The following is a 23,346-nucleotide window of genomic DNA, read 5'->3' as shown; positions in this document are numbered from 1 at the left end:
AGAGGACACAGGGGAGCCCTGCTCTAGCCCTGCCCCTGCCCCATCCACTCCCTCCCATTTCCCACCCCCTGACTGCCCCCCTCAGAACCCCCAACCCCCCTGCTTCTTGTCCCCTGATTGCCCCCTCCTGAGAACCCCCCCACCCTAACTGACCCCCTAGGACCCTACCTGTCCTCTGACTGCCCTGACCCTTATCCACACCCCACCCCATATTCACACCCCCACCCCCAGACAGACCCCTGGGACTCATATGCCCTATCTAACTGCTCCCCGCCCCCTGACAGGACCCCCAGAACTCCTGACCCATCCAACCCCCTCTGCTCCCTGCCTGCCTCGACCCCTCTCCACACCCCCACCCCCCTGACAGACCCCCCCAGAACACCTGACCCATCCAACCCTGCTCCCTGTCCCGACTGCTCCGATCCCTCTCCACACCCCTGCCCCTGACAGGGCCCCCGCCCCAGAACTCCCGACCCATCCATCCCTCCCCCTGCTCCCTGACTGCCCCCCAGGACTCCCCTTACCATGCCCATGCCGGTCAGATGCTGGCTCCACATGGAGGCAAAATGCTGCAGGGCTGCCCCATGTAGAGTGATGAGGCAGCAGGGGGGAGCGGGGGGGGGGGGGGGCGCTCTGGCTGCTGGTGGCCAATTGGGCGGCTGGGCCTGATTGAGCCGCTCCTATCAGCCACGCTGCACTCTGCATGGAAGGGAGGGGAAGGGGAAAAATCCCAGACCTTTTAACCTTATTACCAATTCCTCCTGGACGGCTATTTAAAGACAAAAAAGCCGGCCGTGTCTGGGGAAATACGGACGGATGGTAACCCTAGGTAAACTAGTCAAGCTGGGGTCAGGGTTTGGGGAAGTGCCTGCCCCACTGGGGCCTAGGTGGGCTGTTTAGAGGGTAAAAGCTGCTGTAGAGCAGGAGGCTTTGTGGTCTCTCTCTCATGCAGGGACAGCAAGTTTGTATACATTATGGTGGTGCCCAGAGTCTGCACCTGCCTAAGGCTCTGGGAGGGAGTTTGGGTGGGGGGAGGAGATCTGGGGTGCAGGCCCTGGGCTGGAGATTGGGGTGCAGGCTCTGGGTGGGGGGGTGTGACACTTACCTGGGGCTCCTAGGCAGGGTGGGCCAGGGGGCCTCCATGTGCTGCTACCCCCAGGCACTGCCCCCGCAGCTTCCTATTGGCTGCAGGGGTGCTTGGGGCAGGAACCGCGTGTGTAGACACAGACCCTCACCCCTGTGCCCAGAGGCCTGCAGCCACTTGGCGTGAGCAGGCAGGAAGCTGCTCCGCTCCCCTGCATTGCCAGTGGTGAGTGGGGGGGCAGTATTAAATTGCCCAGGGGACATGCGGGGGGAATGTCCAGGGACAGAAGGCAGGGCTGATAGAGACCCAGCCTCAGACATGGCTGGAGCCGGGCTCCGGGCCAGGAATAGTCCTGGTGCCCAGGCACCATGGGCCCCTAGAACTTGCTGCCCATGTGCCTAGGTGGGATGTTTAGCGGGTAAAAGCTGCCAGCAGAACAGGAGGCTTTGTGGTCTCTCTCTCATGGCTCTCTGCAAAGCACCAGTTGCAGTAGCAGCCCAGCCCGGATGCTCTTGCCCAGGGATCCCCTCTGCGCTGGGAGCTAGGGGATCCCCTCTGCGCTGGGAGCTAGGGGATCCCCTCTGCGCTGGGAGCTAGGGGATCCCCTCTGCGCTGGGAGCTAGGGGATCCCCTCTGCGCTGGGAGCTAGGGGATCCCCTCTGCGCTGGGAGCTAGGGGATCCCCTCTGCGCTGGGAGCTAGGGGATCCCCTCTGCGCTGGGAGCTAGGGGATCCCCTCTGCGCTGGGAGCTAGGCACACAAGTAGTGCCCATAAAGGCAGCCAGGCCATATCTGGGCAGCTGCACTAACGTGTCTTCTCTTCCACCCCCCCTCGCTCTGGTCCCAGGGAGATGGCAGTGCGGTGGGCCGTGCTGGGGCTGTTGGCTGCCTGCGTGGCCAGTGCTGCGAAGGAATCTGTGCTGAACGTATGCATGGACGCCAAGCACCACAAAACCAAGCCAGGCCCAGAGGGGGCGCTGCATGGCCAGGTACGGGTCTTGTCCTACTGACACCTCAGTCCCATCCCTGACCACTTGGAGCTTTGGGTGAGGAGTAACTGAGTCACCTGGGCCTGCCGTCCCTTCCAGTGCAGGCTGGTTCCTTACACCGGGCTCTCTGGGGCCGTGGAGGACTGCAGTGCGGGGAGCTGGAGGTGTTGGCAACGCACCAAGAATTGCGGTTTCTCTCACCTCTAGGAGGCTGAAGCAGGTTGGGTCGTGGCGCCAACATCCTTGGGCTGGCAAGGAGACCCAGCTCTCTGGCCAGGGCTGGCTCTAAGCACCAGCAAACCAAGCGCGTGCGTGGGGCGGCACAATTTCAGGGGCAGCGGCCTTGGGATTTTTGTTTTTGGGGTGGCAAAAAACCTAGAGCTGGCCCTGTCTCTGGCAGCAGCAAAGCAAGCCCTACAAGCCAGGCTACTTCACCCTTCTGAAAAGAGGTCTGTCCCTTGCTGATGCCCTAGGGAAGGGCTCGGGCTGGGGAGCCAGGACTCCTGTGCTGCCATCCCAGCTCTGCTACTGATTCTGTGGGTGGACTTGGATATGTCCCTGTTAATTTCACTAGAATAAACTGGCCCAAGTATCCTGTGTTAACACAGGTGCTAGGACTAGGGGTGGGGGGGGTGAAGTCTGCAGCACCCCCTGGCTTGAAGTGGTTTCCATCATACACAGGGCTTACAGTTTGGTTCAATGGCGCTCAGCTCCGCTACACAACTGTTCCAGCCCCTGGGTGTTAACATGGCACTGTCGCTGTATAACAATTTTAAATGTGGTTTGGGGCTCAGGACAAAGATGTCAGCTTGCTTAGGACCATGGTGACAGCCCCATTACAAAGATCTTGTATATAATGAAGGAAAAACAGCATTTGAAAGAGGGTTCCCATCTTTCTAATGGCTGGTAACTGCACCCCTGAGGCCCTGCCCCTATTCTGCTCTCCCCCTGCCAATTAAAAAAACAAACAAGAAAAAGTCAGTGTTTGTCCAGGTACCATTTCACACACCAGCCAAAACCCAGATTGTCTGGGTGAAAACTGGACAGGTGGCAACCCTCATTTGAAACACACTATTGAGTAAGGCTTGAGTTTTGATAAAATTCCTTGTTCCCATTTGCTTTTGCTGTAGAGTTTTTTTTAGAAGGCAGTGCCTCTCCCCTGCTGTCTGGCAGATAGGAGATAGAGGTAACTCCCTTTTTGAGAGAAGAGGGGTTAATAGAAGTGATCTGACTTAACAGCTCCAGATTATATTTCCTAGAAGACAAAACCAGATCAATACATGCAGGGGCAGAGAAAAGCTCATCAGAGTCAGCACCAGATACAGATGCTGCCTATCCTCTCTGCAACCTTACTGCTGGAGAAAGTGGCCCAGCATGTGGTCTGATCAGGGCCAGCTCCAGGCACCAAATGAGAAAGCACATGCCTGGGGTGGCACGTTGTAAGGGGTGGTATTCCCACCAATCTTAGGGTGGCACATTCCGGCTGCCCTGCCATGGTTTTCTGCTTTGGCAGCCCGGTCGGCAGTTTCGGAGCCCCCGGTCGGCTCCCTGCACTCCGCCAGGCCCAGCCCAGCCGAGGCACGGACCCCATCCCGGGGGCGGGGGGCAGGAACTAGTGATCCCCGCCGCTCACTGTGCCGCTGGACTCCCCAGGACATGCCACTCCCTGCCGCCTGCACCACTCTGAGCCCAGCCCGGTTGAGCTGCCTTTAAAGGAGCGGCTGAGCCAGCACCTCCTGCAGCCCCCGGGGTTCTGCCTGCCCGGCTAGGAGAGGCACCCCAAGGCTGGAGGGGGGAGCCCCTCTTGCCTGGCTGCGAGTGGGCTGCAGCGCTGGGCTGCCCACGGGCGGAGGGAGCGGGCGGGCGCTGCACTTCACCCCCTGCGAGCCGCCTTGACCGCCCTCCATGCGCTCCCGAGGCTGTGTGTGTGTTTGGTGGTTGGTTGTTGCTTGGGGTGGCAAAAAAGCTAGAGCTGGGTCTGATCAGCTGTTCCAAAACCCAGCAAATCTGCCTCCCCAGCAGGTGCTGCCTTTCTGGTCACAGGCTCCCGGCAGTGCTGCAGGTTATAGGCTTGGTGGGCAAAGCCAGACTCTTACACAGAAAGCAAAAGGGAGGGAGAGAGGAAAGCTGGCCAGAGGTTGAGGAGGAAAGTGACGTCCTGGGGAGTGGAGGGGCAGGATGACAGCAGGAACCAAAGTCGGGAGTGAGCTGGAGCCAGTGAAGGTGGCAATGTCAGGGGGTCTTGCTGTCTAGCCCAGGCTAGTAAGAAGATCTTCTGGGATCAGGATGAGGAAGGTGTCCCAGTGGATTGCAGGAGAAGGTGGGGGAGGCAGCTATGTCCCTCCTATCCTTTTCTTCCCCCCCCCCTCCCAGCCAGCAGTCGGTCTGATCTTCGTGTGTGTCCCCACAAGTGCAGGGGCAGCCCATCCTGTTTTGCTCACGGGCTAGACACGTTACCAACAATCTAACTTAGTTCAGATTTCTAGTCCCACATTTCTCAACTTGAGCCTCATGTTGAAGTGGTGCCTTGTCACTAGGAGGCTTTTTCATTTGGATGAATTCAGTCTGTCTCCTCTTCGCACCTTTTCCCCCCATCCCCACTTACCCAGCATCCCACAGAGGAGATCACAATTGGGGGAGGGGGATAGATCTGGAGGCCCTAATCAAACATCATTTATCAGCTCGGTGGCTGCCCCTCCTGCCCCCAGTCTGTAGCTTCCCCACTTCACAGCATTTTGTAGTCTTACAGATCTCAAGCACTCTGCAAAAAAGCATCTCTGCCCTTCAATCCTTGGTCCTTAGCCATGGCCCTACCAGTGCTCTGATACCAGAGCAGTCCCACTAGGCACCACTAGAGGCTGGTGATGCAGTTGCATCCACAGCATCCTGTCTGCCCCCCGGGCGAGCTGCCGGAGTCCCCTGCGTACCCGTCTCTTGCTGTGTTCGCAGTGTGCCCCGTGGAAAGACCACGCCTGCTGCACGGCCGAGACCAGCACGGGGGCTCACCAGGACCAGTCCTACCTGTACAACTTCAACTGGAACCACTGCGGGGTGATGCCAGAGAAGTGCAAGCAGCACTTCATCCAGGACACGTGTCTGTACGAGTGCTCGCCCAACCTGGGGCCCTGGATCGACCAGGTCAGGGGGCGTTGGGGCTGGGCACTGGGGGTGGGAGAGAAGGCTGGCTTAGTGCATGTGCTCACGGCTCCCTCTAGTGGCAGGTCCTAACAGTTCACTCTCTCAAGCACCACACGGAGTTGCTCCTTCAGCTTGAGCAGTCCGGGCTTGTGCTTTCTGTGCCGAAGGCCCCAGGTTCAATTCTCCACTGGCAGCTAGTGTCCCCGTATCCAGCCAGGGCCCATTGCATGTGGGCAGGACAATCCCCGCAAAGTGTCCTGAGGTTGGGAGGCTGCACTGAAGAACGGCTCCTTTATCTTCCCTCCCCAGGCAGTGCCCCTGGGGCCCTGCCATCCCCCCTGCTGTCTAGGACTCCAGAGAGCCTGGCCCCAATGCTGAGCTCTGGGGAATGCCCCCAGCTTGGCTGGTCTCTTGGTGGGACTGACGCTGCCTCTGTCCTGGGGTGCGGTGGGTTCATGCAGTGTGTTTGCTGGGGAGGCAACAGCTAAGATCACGGATGCTGCTCCTGAGCAGGGCTCTGCAATAAATCCAGGATCTGTTCCCCGGACACGGAGCTGGCCTGCCCATCGCCTGGGTGGGCTGTGTGGGACGCCTGTTGGGCTGGGGATGCTGCTGCTCAGGAACTCCCTTCCCCTGGGCCTAGTCTGCTGAGACCTGCACTGGCTCCATTCAGTGGAGCTAGAGCAGGGGTGGGGGAGAGCATGTCTCTGACCCCTGCTCCCTGGGGAGGCTGATGTTGCCCCTCGGAGGGGGGAGCCCAGAGCTGCCCCCTGATGCTCACAGCCCCATGTCCCACCAGGTGGATAATAGCTGGCGCCGGGAGAGGATCCTCAACGTGCCGCTGTGCAAGGAGGACTGTGACCTGTGGTGGGAGGCCTGCAAGGACGCGGTCACCTGCAGAGAGAACTGGCACAAGGGCTGGAACTGGACCACAGGTCAGTGAGCTGCTGAGAGCAAACCCACCCCACTCTGGGCTGCCGGGTGGAGCCAGGCTGCTGCAGGATGGGGGGAGGAAAGGGGAGGGGTCAGACCTTGCTGTACAGGTTCAGGGCTGGTTTGGAGGCCCAGGAAATGGAGGAGGGGCTCCCACCTCTCCCTGCCCCTTGATGGCGGCAGCCCTCTGACTAGCTATGGACCCTGGTTGTGGGGCTCGTGAGAGGAGCACCCTGGAAGTGAGGGGCTGAGGCCTGTAGTCTCCTCTATTCTCTGCCTGTCCCTGGTTTGGGTCGGAGTGGGTCGTCCCCTGGACTGAACATAGTGTCCAGTGAACCTGGGCCATCTTCAGCTGTGGCAATGGTGCCCATGCTGGAGCAGAGGCCAGGAAATCTGCCTCCTGGGTGAGCAGAACTGCCCAGCAGGTGGCTGTGTGGCTCTGGGGTCTTCCTCCCTGAGGTGATTGGGCATGTGGTGCCCCTCTACAGAGTTGTGGCAATGCCAGTCTCTGCTCGCCAGTATCCCCTGCCTCCAAAGGGGGTCCGGGTCCTGGAGGCGGCCACAGCAGTGGCGTCCCAGGGACAGAGCCGGGGAGTGTAAAATGGGGCTCCCCAGTGACGTGCAGAAGGAGCTGTCAGGAGACCTGGACTCCGAGATCCATGCTGTGAATGCCCATGTACCTTCAGTGGGTGGAGGAGTGAATGGAGCTCAGAACCTGGGCTGGAGTGGTGGTGGCAGATGATGCCCAGAGGAAGGATGGCCTAGTGCTTAGAGCCTGTGACTCAAGATCTGCTTCAGTTCCCTGCTATTGTCTGTAGGGGGTGGCCACTGTCTGACAACACTCGCGGCTCTCAAATGTGCAGGAGGCCAAATAAGCAAACCAAGCCAAATGTATTGTCGTGACCAATCCTGCACCTTGGCAGGGGGTCAGACTGGATCACCCTAGTGGTTCCTTCTAAACACCCCTAGTGCAATACAATCTGGCTTTGCAGGAGTGGGTAGGAATGTCACTTTTCTTGTTTTATGCAACATGTCCACCTTAGCAGAAGGTGTGTGGAGGAATCGTGCAGTTAAACCAGTGGTTGTCAAACAGGGGTACATGTACCCCTCGGGGCATGCAGAGGTCTTCTGGGAGTACATCAACTTGTCTAGTTTTACAACAGGCTACATAAAAAGCACTAGTGAAGTTGGTATAAACTAAAACTTCAGACCATGACTTGTTTATACTGGTCTATTGTACTTGCCTTTCAGTATATAGTATAGATTTATATTCCAATTGATTTTTATAATTGTCTGGTAAAAATGAGTCAGCAGTCTTTACGTGTGCTGTGACACTTGTGTATTTGGCTGATTTGGTAAGCAAGTAGTTGAAGTGAAACTTGGAGGTATGTGAGGCAAATCCGACTCTTGACAGGGGTACAGTTGTCTGGAAAGGTTGAGAGTCACTGATTTTAAACTAACTCCACGTCCAGCGTGGCTTTACAAGTTACTAAACTCTCCACACATGGCTAAAACCCAACCCACCAGTTTGTAACTCTTCCTTGGCTTGGTGTCTCTGTTCTGTTAGTCTCTTGCATACTGTGTTCTAGCACAGTGGCTCATGAAGCTACCTGGCCTGGGACCTAGACTGGATAGATTTTTTTGCCTTTGACAAGCTCTCAATTAGCTAGTGCCAAGGCTGAAGGCAGCTTTGCAAAGTGTTGGGATCCTGTATTGGCTAGCACTGATCTTCCATAGATTCACTGTGACCCTAATTCAGTCTGTGCCTCAGTTTCCCATGTGTGTACTGGGGAGAAGAGCACTGCCCTACCTCAGAGGTTCATGAGGATAAATAAGCTACAGACCCTGGGGTGATGGAGGGCCTAGAAGGCTCAAGGTGCATTGGCAGAGCTGGGGGGGGGGAACCCAGCTGGGCTCCCCTGGGTAGCGGGTTCCTCACGCTTACTAGCCTCCATCTGTCTCTCTCCAGCCCATCAGGGTGCCAGCCAGGGATAAATCCAGGAGGTGAGTGACGTGGCTACAAGCCCGTGAACTTCACCTCACAGGGAAGGAGTTTCTCCCACAAGCCAGCTGGGCCGTTGCCAGCTCAGACAGTAGCCTGGGACTGGCGGATGCCTAGCAGCCGGAGATGGGGAAGGCTGGCTAGATGGAGACCAGCCACAGCTTGCTCACTGCTGCCCTCTCTCCCTCCCCAGGGACCAACCGGTGCCCCCGCGGCTCCACGTGCCAGTTGTTCAAATACGTCTTCCCCCGGCCGGCGGACCTGTGCGAGAAGATCTGGTCCAACTCATACAAATACACCACGGAGCACCAGGGCAGCGGGCGCTGCATCCAGATGTGGTTCGACCCTGCAAACGGGAACCCCAACGTGGCCGTGGCCAAGTACTACGCCCAGAACGGGAGAGACGCCTCTCCTGCGCCGCGGGCTATCCTGCTGCTGCTGCCGGCTGCACTCCTGTCCCTGCTCTGAGCATCCAGAAGCCTCTGGCAGCCCCACTGGTTTATACAGGAAATATTTCTGCTCGGGGCACAGGGTGTGTTTGCCCTGCAGCCCTGTTTTGGGCTCTGGCCAGCAGATTCCAGATTCTGTCTGGCTATTCCTAACCCTGATCCAACACAATAGAACCAGACTAGTCTTCCCCCCCCCCCCCCGCCCCTCCCCTGTGACTGTCCCTCTGTGATCTTATTGTCTGTGTTCTCCTGCCACACTCCTCAATCCCAGCAGGCTCTGGGGGGAGATCCCTCCATGTCCCTGGGGATCTGAGCTCTGTAACATGCAGTGACTCGCTGGCTGGGTGTATTTATTCTGTCAGGTTCCAGGGCAGGTCCCCTCTAGTTACAGTGCCCTCAGCTACCTCGCTTCCTTGTCTGATCCCTGCCATCCTGCGCTCCCTGGAAATACAGGTGTCCCCTCCCCTGGCTCACAGCCTGCCCTGGTGTCTCTGCTTCAGCAGATTAGACACTCACAGGGGGCTCCAGCCCCCCAAAACTACACCCTGCCCTTTAAGGGTGAGCCAATTGTGCAGCCACACACCCCCTTATGCTCCTAGCTGCAGGGTTCTGCTGTCTGGAGCAGATGCACGGGAGGGAGACTCCCCAACTCCCCTGCTGTCAGAGCCCCCCACCCCCTCTGGCCTGCCTGGCTCTGGGCAGGGTCTGGTTTCCCAGCTTGGCTCTCAGCACAGGGTGAATGGGAAGCGCTGCCTGGCTTGGCAGGATGCTCCCAGCTCTAGCTCTTGTCTGGCTCCAGACTCCTGCTCTGCCCGGTGGTGACTGCCTGGCCTCTAACCCGCTCCAGGACTAGCTGTGGCTACACGCCCTGCTCCCAGCGCTGGCTGCCGACCGAGTGACCAGGGCCAGCCCCTAGCACCAGAGCAATGCCTGGGCTCGCTGTCCTGCCCTCCCTACCCTTGTAACCCTGAGCTGCAGGTGGGAACTGTCTGGAGCTGAGACCTCCCAGTGGGTGTGAGAATCTGGCAAAATAAACTGTCCCAGCCCTGCTCTGTGCCTGTCTCCTCCTTGATAGAAACGTCCTTCGGCTCGCTCCCCAGGGCTGCCAAGCTAGAAGTGGGCCCAGCCAGAGGCTCCTCAGGGCTCTCGGGTTGCCTGGCAGGTGGGTACCTTTGTCCAGTGGCAGTGGGGTAGAGCATGATCACTGCATGTGGGCCTGGCTCCAGCCTCTGCTCACCCCCCACATGGGGCTCTGAAGGCTTCGCCTACAGAGCAGGGTTGGGGCGATGCAGACAGCTGCAGCATCCTCTCCTGCCTGGGGCTGGGAACTCGCTCCCCTCGCTCGCATCCCCACCCACCGCTCTCCTGCCACACCAGGCAGGTACAATGCTACACCCATCAACTGGGCACTGGGGAGGGACAGGTCTGGTCACTGAACACCAGCTGAGCTGTGTTCAGAGTCCCATGCAGTGACTAAGGCTGTGCAATAGACCAGCTCAGTGGAAGCACAGCTTGCTCTTGTTCTGCAGGGGGATGAAAGCAAACCCTTGAATCAAAAGGGCTGGCTCTTTACCAAGGAGCTGTGGCAGGAGGGGGGCAGCAGGGTGGCTCTGATCATACCCTCAACCCTTTCTAACAGAAGCTGTGCCACGACAGATCTTGACAAAACTTCATGTTGGCAGATGTTCTGTCCTGCACCCGGGCTATGTAGCCCACATGGGGACCCTCTGTGGGAAGATGCAGGGCCCAGTCCCATGTTAGCCACACGACTGGTACGAACTACTGACCTCCAGCTTTCCCTGGTCCTGAAGGATGCTCTCAGGGCTTATCTTCACCTGCAGCAGCACAGCCCACCCCCCGGTACAGCTGTGGGGCTTTAGGGACGCTGCTACCCCACAGCTGGGAGAGCTGCTCCCCTTGGCTTCACTCATCCCCCTCCCCCAGGGGCAGTGGCTATGTTGACCTTGCGCTGTCTATGCCGGGGGCTATGGTTGGCCTGACTCCAGCGCTAAGGGGTGGGGCGGGAGCGGTGTAGTTACTGCTATGGGGCAGTAGAGACGACCTGGCAGCAGTAAGCCGTGGTCTCAGCTGAACTAGCAATGATGACCAGGGGCTGGCTACCAAGAACTGGGTTTCCCGCGGCTGGAATGAGTGATGCTGGGTTAGCGCTGGCTGAGGGCACTGGCGAGGGAAGGGACATAACCGAGACTGGGGGGAGACGGGGAGCTGCTGGCAGGGAGGAGCACAAAGCCCTGGGGAGACTCCTGGGAGCTGGCGTGTGGGAGGGCGCACGGGTGCCAGGCCCAGCAATGCTACTGGCTGCAGCTGTCCAAGCGCTGGGGGGGTCCCCTGTGGCCAGTCCCAAGGGTCTGATACTGGACACAACCCTGCAGGCCCCGGTGCTTCCAAGCCCCCGGCTCCCGGTGTTGCTCTGGGTTCTGGTGGCTCAGGCATGGGCTCGGGCTGCAGGCTCCCTGTCTAATGCCCCTTTGTGGGCAGCTGGCCTATGGGGTCCCATTCCCTAGGCCCTGCTCTGTCCTTAGTGCCCCTTCTTCCAGCTCTGCCTGTGTGCCAGTTACAACAAGCAGCCTGTGGGCTCTGCACAGGGCCTTTGCTCTCAGGCCTTGTCCCCACAGCTGTCCAGGAGCAGCCCTGCCCACTAGCTCCCGGGGTAGACAAGGCCTGAGGAAGCACAAGAGAGTTACAGATCTCTGAGAAAACAGACACTGGAATGCAAGTGTGAAGCGCTGGCATCCTCTCCTGCCCCCACTGATCTCCCCCTGCCGGTTTGGGTCTCAGCTCTGCCTGTAGTCAAGCTCAAAGGAGACTCCTGGGTGTTCCCGCTGCTGGACGAAGTCGGACTGGAATTAAGGGGTCAGTATTTAAGGGTGAGAGTAATTAACCATTAGAAACACTTTCGTAGGTGCATGGTGGATTCTCCATCCCTGGTGCTGTTTTAAATCCTGCTGGGCTGGTTTCCTATGAGCTCTGGTCTCACTCAGACAGGAATTACTCCGGGATGTGCCCTGGCTGCCATGAGCCGGGGAGTCAGACGAGCTGGTCACAGTGGGCCTCTATCGATCCACTAGTGAGGCTGAGGTTGGCTCCTGCCCCCTGACCCTTCTGCTCAGCACAAGTCACATGCCAGGCTCTCCCTGTATGTTCCACTGCCCTCACCCCACCTCTGTGGGCCTGGCATCCTGCCCCCAGCCCGGCTGCCCTCATTCACCCCAGGGGCCTTGGCATATTGTTCAAATTGACCTCCCTGCCGTGTGCAACTTTCATGGGGACTCATCTCCAGCTACTGGAGCTGACTAGCTTCCCCAGCGAGCAGGGCCAGGTGGGGATGGGTGTGGGGCGGGCGTCCCTTGCTCCAGCTCTCTTCATTCCAAGGCTCCTTTCCTGCCTCGTCCCCATCTCCGGCCCAGCCCTGGCTGTGCAGGGTGAATGGAGCAGGTCCCACCATGCTGCCGAGGCCCCTGACACGTCCCCACCCTGCAGGAGAGCGCAGCCCCAGCCCGCCGACCCTGAGCAGACCCTCAGGTGCTGCCCAGGCTCTCCTCTGAGACCAAGAGGTGGCGCTGTGTCCACGTGCATCTGTCAGCCATGAACCCAGAGCATCCCACAGGCAGTAGCCGCGGTGAGTCATGCAAGAGGCTTGCGGGCTGGGCCAGCCATCCCAGAGGAATGGGGCCCTCAGTGGCACGGGGGTGAGCGTGCCCTGGATCCTGGGCTGTGCCCTTCTCGGGCTCCTTAGGCCGTGCAGCAGGAGGAGCTTGGATCAGGCCCGAGAGGATGTGCCCAGTGAGAAGGGCCGAGGAACAGCCTGCGCCGTCCATGCAGTGGGGCCTGCAGGCTTAGTCTCTGAGCGATGCTGCCTTCGGCTCCCCAACTTTGCTCGCTCAGCTAATTCTCTAGCCGGCTGCGGGAGAGTGAGCGGATGCCCGGGCACCAGGAGGAGGGTATGGGTCGGGGTGCCCTGTGCAGCAGGGAACAAAGATCCCTCCACTCTGCGGAGCCGGCTGCATCAGTGAGCCTCCGCTGCTAATCCGGGTCATGCCGCCCCGTCAGCACAGAATGACGTCTGCAGTGAGCAGCAGTGGTGTCACCGGCCACACCCCATGCAGACAGCCAAGGTCCCTGTTGTAACTGGCCAGGGCTGTCACCAGTCCGTGGCCCAAGCAATGGGGCCTCCGCCCCTCCCTGGAGAGACCATTCCACAGCTGCACCCAGCTGTCTGTCAGGAAGGTTCCCTGGCTAGTCCAAGCCCCTGTCCCATGTCTTCACTCCATCCTCATCACCCCCTGCTGTGCCTCCCTAACTAATTCCTCCTCTTCCTGGGTATGTCCCATGGGCTGGGTTCTCCTGTCCCTTTGCCCAGCCATTTTCAACCTTTTTTCATTGTGGACCCCTGCAACATTTCATATAGGGGTGTGGACCCCTTTGAAAATCTTAGCCATAGTCTGCAGGCCCCAGGGGTCCCCTGCGGGCCACCGATTGAAACCACTGCCTTTGCCGCGTCACAGCCAAGCTAGGCATCTGTGGCTCGTTTCACCATCATCGTGGCAAACCCCGAAGGTGCGGGGGCTCCTTGCAGAGCGATCCTGGATCAATCTCTGGCTGGGTCCGAAAGCTGATCGGGCTGGCTGGGCAGTTTATGTCCATCACTGGCAATCTGGTCGTTCCACCAAAGCATTTGGTGACCACATGCTCGCCAGCCACCTAGTGGCCTTGGCAAACACGCCTCGGGATCCGCTGGTCTTCCAGCCTGACAGTGTCCATAGAAAGAGAGCTGCCGAACCACCACCCCACCGCCGACAGAGGTGGTTGAGGAGTTTGCTTCGAATCGCCTCATTTCTGATCTTGTCCTGCGACCTGACGTGGGGAGCTGACAAAGACGGCGAGATCCAGAATGTCAGGCCAGGGCTCTTCAGCCTTCCTCGGTGCACCGCGGGTCACTGGTTAACGCTTCTGAGCTCCCCTCAGTCACGCTCCCCAGCCCCCCGTTTCCGTGTGTTGCTCCTCTCTGAGCTGACGGTGCTTCTCCAGGCTGCAGCAGGAGCGTCACTAACGCCAGGACACGAGCTTTTATGGCAAGCCGGCTTCGTCGAACGGCCCGATGTTGTTGTTTGACGAGATCACAAATCGGGGTGAGAAAGGGAACTGTGGTCATGTGACAGACGTAGGGTGTGTCTGCAGTACGGGGCGTAGCGAGATCGCCGTATCTGTGCCGGGAGAATCCTGTACCAGAGCCGCAGCCCACCCCCACGGACGGGTTTTCCCAGCACTGTAGGAACACTCCCGCCCTCGACGGAGCGTTCCTCCGTTCCCCCAGCTGTGCCTAGCCCGGGAGTGAGGTCGGCAGAGCTCCATCGGCCAGGGGGGTGGTTTTTTCACACCGCCAACCAACCTACCGCTGTCGCCTAACTGCAGAGTAGAGACCAGGCCTTAGACTGCCGGGGGGCGTTTGACTTAACACCACAGGAGAGGCTGGTTCTTGACACGGAGCTGTAGAAAAGCAATGCCGCACCCCCGGGCAGGGCAAGCAAGAGAGCCTGGCAATGGAGCTTGTGAGGTGCTGTAGGGCTCCCACCCCTTCGCAGAGATTTTAATGCTAGTTGTGTTCCTGCAGCGGCTCCAAACCCCAGCCGCGGACCAGGCCCCCAGTCTGCCAGGCGCTGTACAGACACAGAACAAAAAGGGGGTCTCTGGCCAAAGAGGTGACAGTCTAAGGATAAGACAAGAAGTGCCCCAGAGAGATCGACAGGGAGTGCAAGGGAACAATGTGACACCACCGCACGGTGCAGTGATTGTGACATTCCCCTGGTGTTGTCTGGACCGGTCATCTGCTAGGTCACTCCAATCCTTGACTCTGGGAGCCAGCCTGACCCTGCTCTGCTGTGAGAACCCCCACTCCCGGGCTGTTCTCACACAGCCTCCGGCATGTAAGCTGCTCCTTGGATTGCGCAACCGAAAGACACTAGCCAATAGCTCCGGTCCCAGACACAACCCTAGGAACCTCCATCTTGCAGTGTCCAGTTATGCCCGCTGGATGCTGCAAGCTTATATAAGTCCATCAATTTAACAAAGAAATTGATATATACCAGACTTGTTATCCCAAGGGGAGTCTCTGACAAGCTTCAAACCAAACGTACTGCTTCAGGTAGAATAAACAAACAGATTCATTAACTGTAAAGATGAATTTTAAGTGATTATAAGTCAAAGCACAACAAGTCAGATTTGGTCAAATGAAATAAAAGCAAAACACATTCTAAGCTGATCTTAACACTTTCAATGCCCTTACAAACTTAGATGCTTCTCACCACAGGCTGGCTGGTTGCTCTTCAGCCAGGCTCTCCCCGTTGATCAGCGCTTCAGTCGCTTGGTGGTGGTGTCTGTAGATGGAGGTGGAAGAGACAGGAAGAGCATGGCAAACGTCTCTCCCTTTTATCATGTCCTTTCCTCCCCCTTGGCTTTGCCTCCCCCCCCCCCCTTCAGAGTCAGGTGAGCATTACTGAGTCTCTCCAGGCAAGGTTGCGCAATTCCTCTGGTGTGGCCTCATGCAGGTGAGTCATTGCATTGTAGCTCCATTGCTGGACAATGGCTGTTGATAGGTTGTTTGACACCCCACCTGGGCATTGGTTACTTTCCTTGCTGTTGCCTCTGGGGAACGAATATTCGGCTGATTCCCCAATTTACAGCATGTTTTAGTGACAACCATTCAACACAATTCTCATAACTTCATATGCATTAGTGATACGCATATATGGATAGAGAAATGACTTTCAGCAGATCATAACCTTTCCCCTGATACCTTACAAGGCATGTGTGATAAATGATGGAGGGAGGAGTAGCTCCCTGGACACCCAGCCAGCCAGTAGCTGTAAAATCCCTCTTGGTAGCTGTTCTCTGCTTGCTTTACCTGTAAAGGGTTTACAAGTCCCCCAGGTGAAGAAAAGGAGTGGGCACCTGACCAAAAGAGCCAAAGGGAAGGTAGAACTTTTTAAAATTGGGAAAGAAACTTCCCCTTTGTCGGTGGTTCTCCAGAGAAGGCAACACAGAGCAGCAATGCTGTGTAAGGCTTGAACCAGGTATGAAAATTCATTTGCCATACCTAGAAGGACTCACTGGGACAAGGAATGTTTAAATAGATGCAATCAGGTTTATTTCTTTATTTTGGCTTGTGGATCTCCTCTGTGCTAACCCCCAGGTGCTTTTGTTTGCTAGTAACCTTTAAGCTGCACCCCAAGAAAGCTATTCTTGGTGTGATGGAGCAGGGGAGTTACATTGGGGATTGGGGACTGCCCTTGCAGGGAGATACCTGAGCTGTAACCTGAGCCAGGAGGGGGGTTGGGAGAAATGACACCTTCTGCCCAGGAGACTGAACAAAGGAGAGGAGGGGAGGCGGGAGAAGGCTGCTGGAGGGTTTTGGTTTTAGTTTCCTGTTTGGGCTGGGTGGTGCAACGCAGGGAACCCCAAGCTGGGGTCTAAGCTCCCTGAATCCCCTAGAAGGACTTGATTGAGGGGTCCTGGTTGTACCTACAAGCTCTGCTGTAGACTGTATTCCTATTGTCCAATAAACCTTCCGTTTTACTGGCTGGCTGAGAGTCACGGTGAATCTCAGGACGAGGGATGCCGGGCTCTGACTCCCCCACACTCCGTGACACTTGGTATTTAATTTTTGGAATTGCTCTTTTAAAATCCAGCAAAAGCCTAAGTTCCAGATGTTTTTTCTTCCTTTTTGTTCTTAATAAAATTTACCTTTTTTAAGAACAGGATTGGATTTGTGGTGTCCTAAGAGGTTCGTGCACATGTTGTTTCATTAGCTGGTGGTGACAGCTAATTTCCTTTGTTTTCGTTCTCAGCTCTCCCCTGAAGGGGGGAGTGGGGTGAAAGGGCTTGAGGGTATCCCATAGGGAGGAATTCCCAAGTGCGCCTTCCTGGGTCCAAGGGTTTTTTTGCATTTGGGTGGTGGCAGCGTTTACCAAGCCAAGGTCAGAGAAAAGCTGTAACCTTGGGAGTGTAATACCAGCCTGGAGTGGCCAGTATTAATTTTTAAAATCCTTGCGGGCCCCCACCTTCTGCACTCGGAGTGACAGAGTGGGGATTCAGCCTTGACAGCATGCAGTAAGATCATGATGATATGAAAATGAAGACTAAGGGGGTTACAGAACGCTCCCCCAAGGTATAGAATGTCCCAGTGATTCTGAAATCAAAGTCTTCACGGAAACATTTTTTCTTCTTCTGAGCTTGCTGGTGTGTCGGGTCACTCTGGACATGTACACACTAGTTTATTATTGTAGGGTCTTGTGGAAGTTTGGGGGCTTCACTCAGTGGTTTGTTATGGTAGGGTTGGTCGGGGCCTGTGCACACTAGTTTGTTTTTGTATGGCCAGCCAGGGGCTGCATAGAATTGTAGGACCTGAGGGGATCTCAAGAGGTCATCTGGTCCAGTCCCCTGTACTCATGGCAGGGGACTGGTTTGTTATCATAGAGTCATGCTAGGGCTGGGCACACTGGTTGTTACTGTACAGTCAGTCTGGTCCTGTGCACACTAGTTTGTTTTTGTAGGGTTGCTCTTGATCAGCACTGGGCTGCACATACTGGTGTGTTATTGTAGGGTCACTCTGGGACAAGTATTGTGGGGTTTCCTGGAATGAGCACTGGGCTGTGGTGACACAGCGGCTCCTTGTTCTTTGCAAACAACTCCCACTTCAGACCTGACAAACTCAGTGCACCAAACACCCGTCTTGCAGGGTACGTGCCCAGAAAGAGTAACATGTAAGGTATCTAGAGAAAGCTCCTGACTTATCAAGACTCATGATCAATGTGAGATGTATGTCCGGGTAATATTGAAGGAAGAATGTGTTGATACTGACAGTGCACTGTATGGATGTGGAGTAGAAGTTCATCACCAGGGGATAGTGTGTTTCTGTGATGGCCCATTCCAGCTGCAGGGAGTCAAGACGGGGATGTAATGCCAGGGCTCTGTTGTCCAGCCTTGCGCCATCCCAAGATTATCAATGGAAACCCTCAAAGAAAACTGTAAACCTTCGGCACCACTTGGAGGTGAAAATGGGACATTACAAGAGACAGGGGATCTTCCTGCCTAGGAACAGAGACCAAAGGCTGTTCCACTATAACACCGCGGGTGGTCCCGATCCTTTCATGAAGGATGGAGACCTCTTGAGGGGCAGGGGTGTTCTCATGAAAAATTGGATCCTGGCTCCTGTGAAGCCAGCCGGCTCCACAACAGACTGAACCGTGAGGGGGAAACCTACTGTATTAACTAGGCAGGGGAACTAGCGATAAGTGTAGGCCCAGGGTCGTGTTTCAGGTTGGTCTGGGAACCATTTGTTTCCAGGGCTCTCGCTTGTTTCCAGTAGAATCTCTATATTTGCTTAAACAAACCTTCCTTTGTTTGCTGACAGGTGCTGTGCGGTTTACAGGAGCAGTGATTAACTGGGGGGTGCACTGCTCCTTGGGGGGCAGGAGAGGCGGGATTTCTGTGAGGAGCCAGTGCCAGGGGCTGGCTATCACAGGGGAACGATCCAAAAGGACTCGGGGCCTGGGGTGCACCCAGTGTTAACCTGCGAGGCGAAGCCAGGGCTGGCCTAGCCCAGAGGAGACTGCTTGAGTGGCTGACAGGCCGGTGGTGTTCGGGAGCTGACACCCGGCCACCATGGGCAAGCACCCTCTCACTAGGGGCAGGGGGTAGCCAGGTGACCCTCAGTCCTGGGTGCCCCAAAAACCGTCCCGACTCTATGCACCGGTTCGTTATTGTAGGGTCGCTCTGGGGAGGCCCACGCCGGTTTGTTATTGGAGCTTCCATTCCTCCCTCTGCCTCCTGGGAGCGCCTCTCTCTGGCAAGCTCTCACACGTGTTTCCCAAGCCATGGTTCACGCCCACCAGGCCCCTGCCCCGCTTGGCCCCAGGGAGGCGGAAAGCCCGGAGGAAGTCGCAGTGACCCCACTTCCTTTTCCCGCGAGGAGATCGGCAGTGCTGCAGCTGCCTAGCTCGGTCTTAGGCTGGAGCTGGCGTCTAAAATCCTCTGTGCAGCTCCCCCAGCCGAGCGGGGGTTCGCTCGAGTGCTCCCTGCAGCTGCGGCTTGTGAAATTCTGCCTTCCTCTTTTCCCCAGGCCTTCATTTACATGCTGCAAGGCTGTGCGCAGGCTGCTGTCCCCGGGGACGTGGCTAGAGGACATGAAGAGATACAAGTCAGGGCCCTTAGGCGGCCTCACATCCCTTCGCCACCCAGCTCCCCTCGGACACTGTCTCCAGTAGACCAGGGTGGTGCCCTGCACGGCCGGGCAGGAGACCTGCACTCAGCCCTCGGTCAGCGCCCGGCAGAGGCTGGGGCAGCGCATCCTGCGCTTCAAGCCATGCGTGGGCGTGCATTGCTGGTGCGGGCGGGCTGGCCCGCTGCACTGCTAGGGTGGGGCTGTCCGGCACTCAGAGACGTGACTGCAGCACGTGGAGACTCCCCCCAGCTAAGATCTAGCTAGCTCCCAGCACAGCAGTAACACTGGCAGTGAAGCTGCCGTAGCCTGAGCTAGCCCTGCCCGCCCAGGGCCTGGGTACCTGCTTGAGTGGCCTGGGCACACGCTAAGCTAGATCCACGCTAGCTCGGGTATGTGTACACGCAGTCACACCTCCTGACGGCAGCGTAGACGTACCCCTAGTGTGGACGCGGCTTATACTGGCAAAGCTAATGAGGATAGAGATTAGTCCAGCCCTCCCCAACCCCCCCATACAAAACAATCTATAGAGGCAAAGGTGCAGCGTTGCCAGTATAACTGTGTCTACACTAGGGATCAGGTCAGGGATCAGACCCCTGCCCCACACAGCTACATGTACAGTGTAGACCTGGCCTCATTCACTGCTACTGCAGGGGAAGGGCCAGGGGCTAGCCTCCCGGGCCGGGCAGGAGGGTCCAACGGGCCGGATGTGGCCCACGGGCTGTAGTTTGCCCACCTCTGCTCTAACCATTTTTTCCAAGAAAAATAACTGTTTTCTCCACATGGAAACTTCGCCATGAAATGTTTGGTTTTGACCAAAAAAAATTGTGGGGATTGTTTTTTGTTGGGAAAAAACCCACTTTTTTTTTGGTTGGTCGTTTTTTGGTAAAGCTGAAAGATTTCAGCCACTGGAGCAAAAATGTTTAGTAAACCCACAAATGTTTGCCCAACTAGCCATTTTTTAAATTTTTTTTAAATTTTCATTTGCTGGTTTTTTGGCTTTTCAACAAAATCCTGAGGAATTTGGAAAGAAGAATTTCAGGGCACACAATTTCTAAAATGTCATCAACATTTTTCTTGGGAGGAAATAACCCATTTCCTGCCAAGTTCTCTTGTACAGGGACGAGCACCGTGTCAGCACTAAACAAATATGAAGTAAGATTATTTATTTAGCAGCATCTTGTGCCTCTAACCAAGATCAGGGCCCCATTGTGTTAGCGGTGTACGGTACAAACATGGAGTACAAGACAGTTCCTATTATGAAGAGTTTGCAATCTAACTAGACAAGCCAGAACTATTATCTTCCTTTTATAGAGGAGAAATGAAAGGACAGAGCTTAAGTGATTTACCCAAGGTCCTGCAAGCAGTGGCTGGTGGGTGATAAGTAGGGATCCTAGAAATCTGTTTGCTATGGAAAAACCCAGAGTTTGAGGTTTTTACAGAGAATTTTTAGTTTTTCCATTTTGTGAAAAGATAAAAGCATATCGAGTAGAACCCCATTTATCCAAGCCTCCAGTATCCGGCTCTCCGTATTAACAGAACCACCAGCTGTAACGGTCCAAGCCCCAGCCACCTAGGGGCTGATCGCCCCAGCCCTGGCGCTGTCTGACCCGGGCGGCTGGTGGTACTGTTAATACAGAGAGCTGGATAATGGGGGCTCAGATAAATGGGATTCTACTAAATTCAGCATTTCGTTTTAATCATGGAAAAACGTGGATTTTTATGTTTGTTTTTTTAAATCAGAGAATGTTGGTTTTTTATCACGGAAAACTAGGATCCCTGGTGATAGCAGAGGTGGCAGCTGCATATAGAACCCTTTAAATGGGATCCCTCCTGATGGAAGGTGACCAGTGCTACAACGGAGATAAGGCAGGGGAGGTAATATCTGTTATTGGAGAGAGACCAGATTTGGGGCTTACACAGAGCTCCTAGATCTGTGCTAAAACATAAAGTATCAGGGGGTAGCTGTGTTAATCTGTATCCACAAAAACAACAAGGAGTCCGGTGGCACCTTAAAGACTAACAGATTTATTTGGATATAAACTTTTGTGGGTAAATAACCCACTTCTTCAGATGCATAGAGTGAAAATTACAGATACAGACATAAATATACTGACACATGAAGAGAAGGGAGTTACCTCACAAGTGGAGAACCAGTGTTGACAAGGCCAATTCGGTCAGGGTGGATGTGGTCCACTCCAAATAATTGATGAGGAGGTGTCAATACCAAGAGAGGGAAAATTGGTTTTGTAGTGAGCCAGCCACTCCCAGTCCCTAGTCAAGCGCAAATTTAATGGTGTTAAGTTTGCAAATAAATGGTGGCTCTGCAGTTTCTCTTTGAAGCCTGTTTATATGTGTATGCCTGTATCTGTCATTTTTCACTCCATGCATCTGAAGAAGTGGGATTTTTACCCACGAAAGCTTATGCCCAAATAGAGCTGGTTATTATCCCTTAAGCCATTTGTATAACCCCCCAGTAAAAGAACCGAAGACCCAGGCACTGTCCCTTTAAGAGCAGCCACCAGTTGTCATGCAAGGCTGCATGAGGAAGTTTATTCATTACTTATTATGCCACTAGCTACATTTTTCGGCCTGGGTGGTTCTGTTTGCCCTCTCCCTCCGCAGGCTGAGCAGGCATGCTCCGACGGGCGGAGAGGGACTGCATTTCGCAGGAAGAGAGCGCGCGGCTCTGAGCCAGCCCCTGCATGCAGGAGCTCTACGGGGAAGGTGAGCCGTGCCAGCAGACCTGGGACTTGCCATGGCCCAGCCTGCAAAGGGGGAAGAGAGCGGCTGGACAGACACATAGCAGCAAGGGGGCGTGAACGGCGAGGGAGGTCCCAGGAGCCAGCAAAACTTTGCAGCCGGGCTCCCCAGCACGGAGGAGAAGCAAAACCCAGGCTGCTCCCTCCCTTCTCCTTTTTTGGGAAGGAAGAAAAAAACCGCGCGGCTGTTTGCTCAGGAGCAACTTTCCCGCCCCCCCCCCCCCTCCCCCTGTGGCTTCTGCCCGCAGCCCTGAATGTCCCATTGTCCCGGGAGCGTGGCCCCCCCTCGGTGATGTTGGAAAACCCTCGCCCTTTGCTCCGCAGAGTCGCTGGCGCGCTGGTGCAGGGGGCTTCCTGGAGGAAGAGGGAGCCCGTGCGCAGCCCCTGCTCCGGCTCCTCGCAACTTCTCCTCCTTTTGTTCTGCAGGAGGAAACTTTCTCCCCCGCGTGGGGCGGCGGCAGAGAAGACGCGGGCAAAGGACGCGGCGGGGCGAGACCCCTCGGCCTGGGCTCCCCGCAGCCGGACCCCAGCGGCGCCGGCTCCTCCAGCTGCGGCCCGGGGGCCCTGGACAACGCCCGCGATGCGCCCGGCCCCGGCCCCGCTGCGCGCCTGGAAGGAAGCGGCTGCTCCCTGCCCGGGGGGATGTTAGCCCCGAGCCCGGCTGTCGCTGCCCATTGCCCCGGGAGCTCCGACTCGGGGGCGCTTTGGGGGGCACTGGAGCGAGCTGAACTTGTGTTCGTTGGGTTTGTTTTTTGCATCCTTTGGAAAGCTGAGCTCGGGGCCCCCCCTGGGCTGAGCCGGCCCCGGGGAGGGGCATGGCGTGCGGCGGGGGGAGCGGCGCCAGCCCGGGGTCCGCCAGCCCGGCACCGCTCTGGTACCACCGGGACCTGAGCCGAGCGGCGGCGGAGGAGCTGCTGGCCAGAGCCGGGCGAGACGGCAGCTTCTTGGTGCGGGACAGCGAGAGCGTCTCGGGCGCCTACGCCCTCTGCGTGCTGTGAGTCCTCCGCCCGGGCGCCACGGGGATGGGCGCGGGGGGGGGGGGATCAGCCACTAAACCCCCCTGGCCTGTGCCGGAGACAAGCGGGGCAGGGGACGGTGCAATGGGCCGGGGCGAGCGGGGCCTGTCCCGGCTGCGGGTGCCCCTGCCCCGGGCTGTACGTGCAGCGTAAGGACCGGCGGCGGGCCCTGACTTCCCTCTCCGGCCCGGCCGAGCCCAGGGCGCTGGGGTTCCGCAGGCCGCGATCAGAGAGGGGGGGAGGCAGGATGCAGATCTGGAGTAAGCCCCCCACCCCCCGGGGAGGTTCCTGTCCCTTCTGGCACACAAAGCCCACCCGGTCTCCTGGCTTGGGGGTGAGGAGGGGGGCGGGCGGTTAGATCTTCTACTGTCACCAGATCCTGCAGCGTGCTCTGCCAATGCCCCTGCGCTCCGCCCCCGTCATGGATCAGAGCCCCCGTGTGCTAGGCGCTGTACAGTGCAGACAGTCCCAGAGAGCTGAGAAAGTTAGAGGCCATAAGTGAGTGTGAGTGTGTGTGTGTGTGTGTGTCTACACCCCTGTGTGGAGCTATTTGTGTAATGGACACCAGCATCCAAGCATGGCTGTTGGACCCCACACCTACACATCGGGCAGTCCAGTTGCACATCTCTCTTGGGCAGTGGGAGTTGGTATAATTGTGACTAGTGCCCAGAGCCAGCCCCAACCAAGATAAGGGCCCCAAGGTACTGGGTGCTGCCCGAGACAGGCCCTGCCTCGAA

At 56.9% G+C, this 23,346-nt stretch overlaps 2 protein-coding genes across 2 annotated transcripts in view; both read left to right on the top strand.

The window, feature by feature from the left end:
* The first annotated feature begins 1,934 nt into the window (after positions 1-1,934).
* On the top strand, positions 1,935-8,613 carry LOC135890425 (folate receptor alpha-like). The gene is made up of 4 exons (XM_065417842.1): positions 1,935-2,072; positions 5,022-5,210; positions 6,010-6,145; positions 8,339-8,613. Exons 1-4 carry the CDS (start codon positions 1,935-1,937, stop codon positions 8,611-8,613), a joined length of 738 nt encoding a protein of 245 aa, XP_065273914.1.
* A 13,795-nt stretch (positions 8,614-22,408) lies between these two features.
* INPPL1 (inositol polyphosphate phosphatase like 1) overlaps positions 22,409-23,346 on the top strand; it is a 72,721-nt gene continuing 71,783 nt past the window's right edge. Inside the window, exon 1 of the mRNA XM_065413901.1 lies at positions 22,409-22,587. Coding sequence (XP_065269973.1) covers positions 22,409-22,587 — 179 coding nt within the window. The remainder of the gene's footprint in view (positions 22,588-23,346) is intronic.

Source organism: Emys orbicularis, chromosome 1 (genome assembly GCF_028017835.1).
Source record: "Emys orbicularis isolate rEmyOrb1 chromosome 1, rEmyOrb1.hap1, whole genome shotgun sequence".
NCBI lineage: Eukaryota > Metazoa > Chordata > Testudines > Emydidae > Emys > Emys orbicularis.
This window is presented reverse-complemented; position numbering and strand designations above follow the sequence as displayed.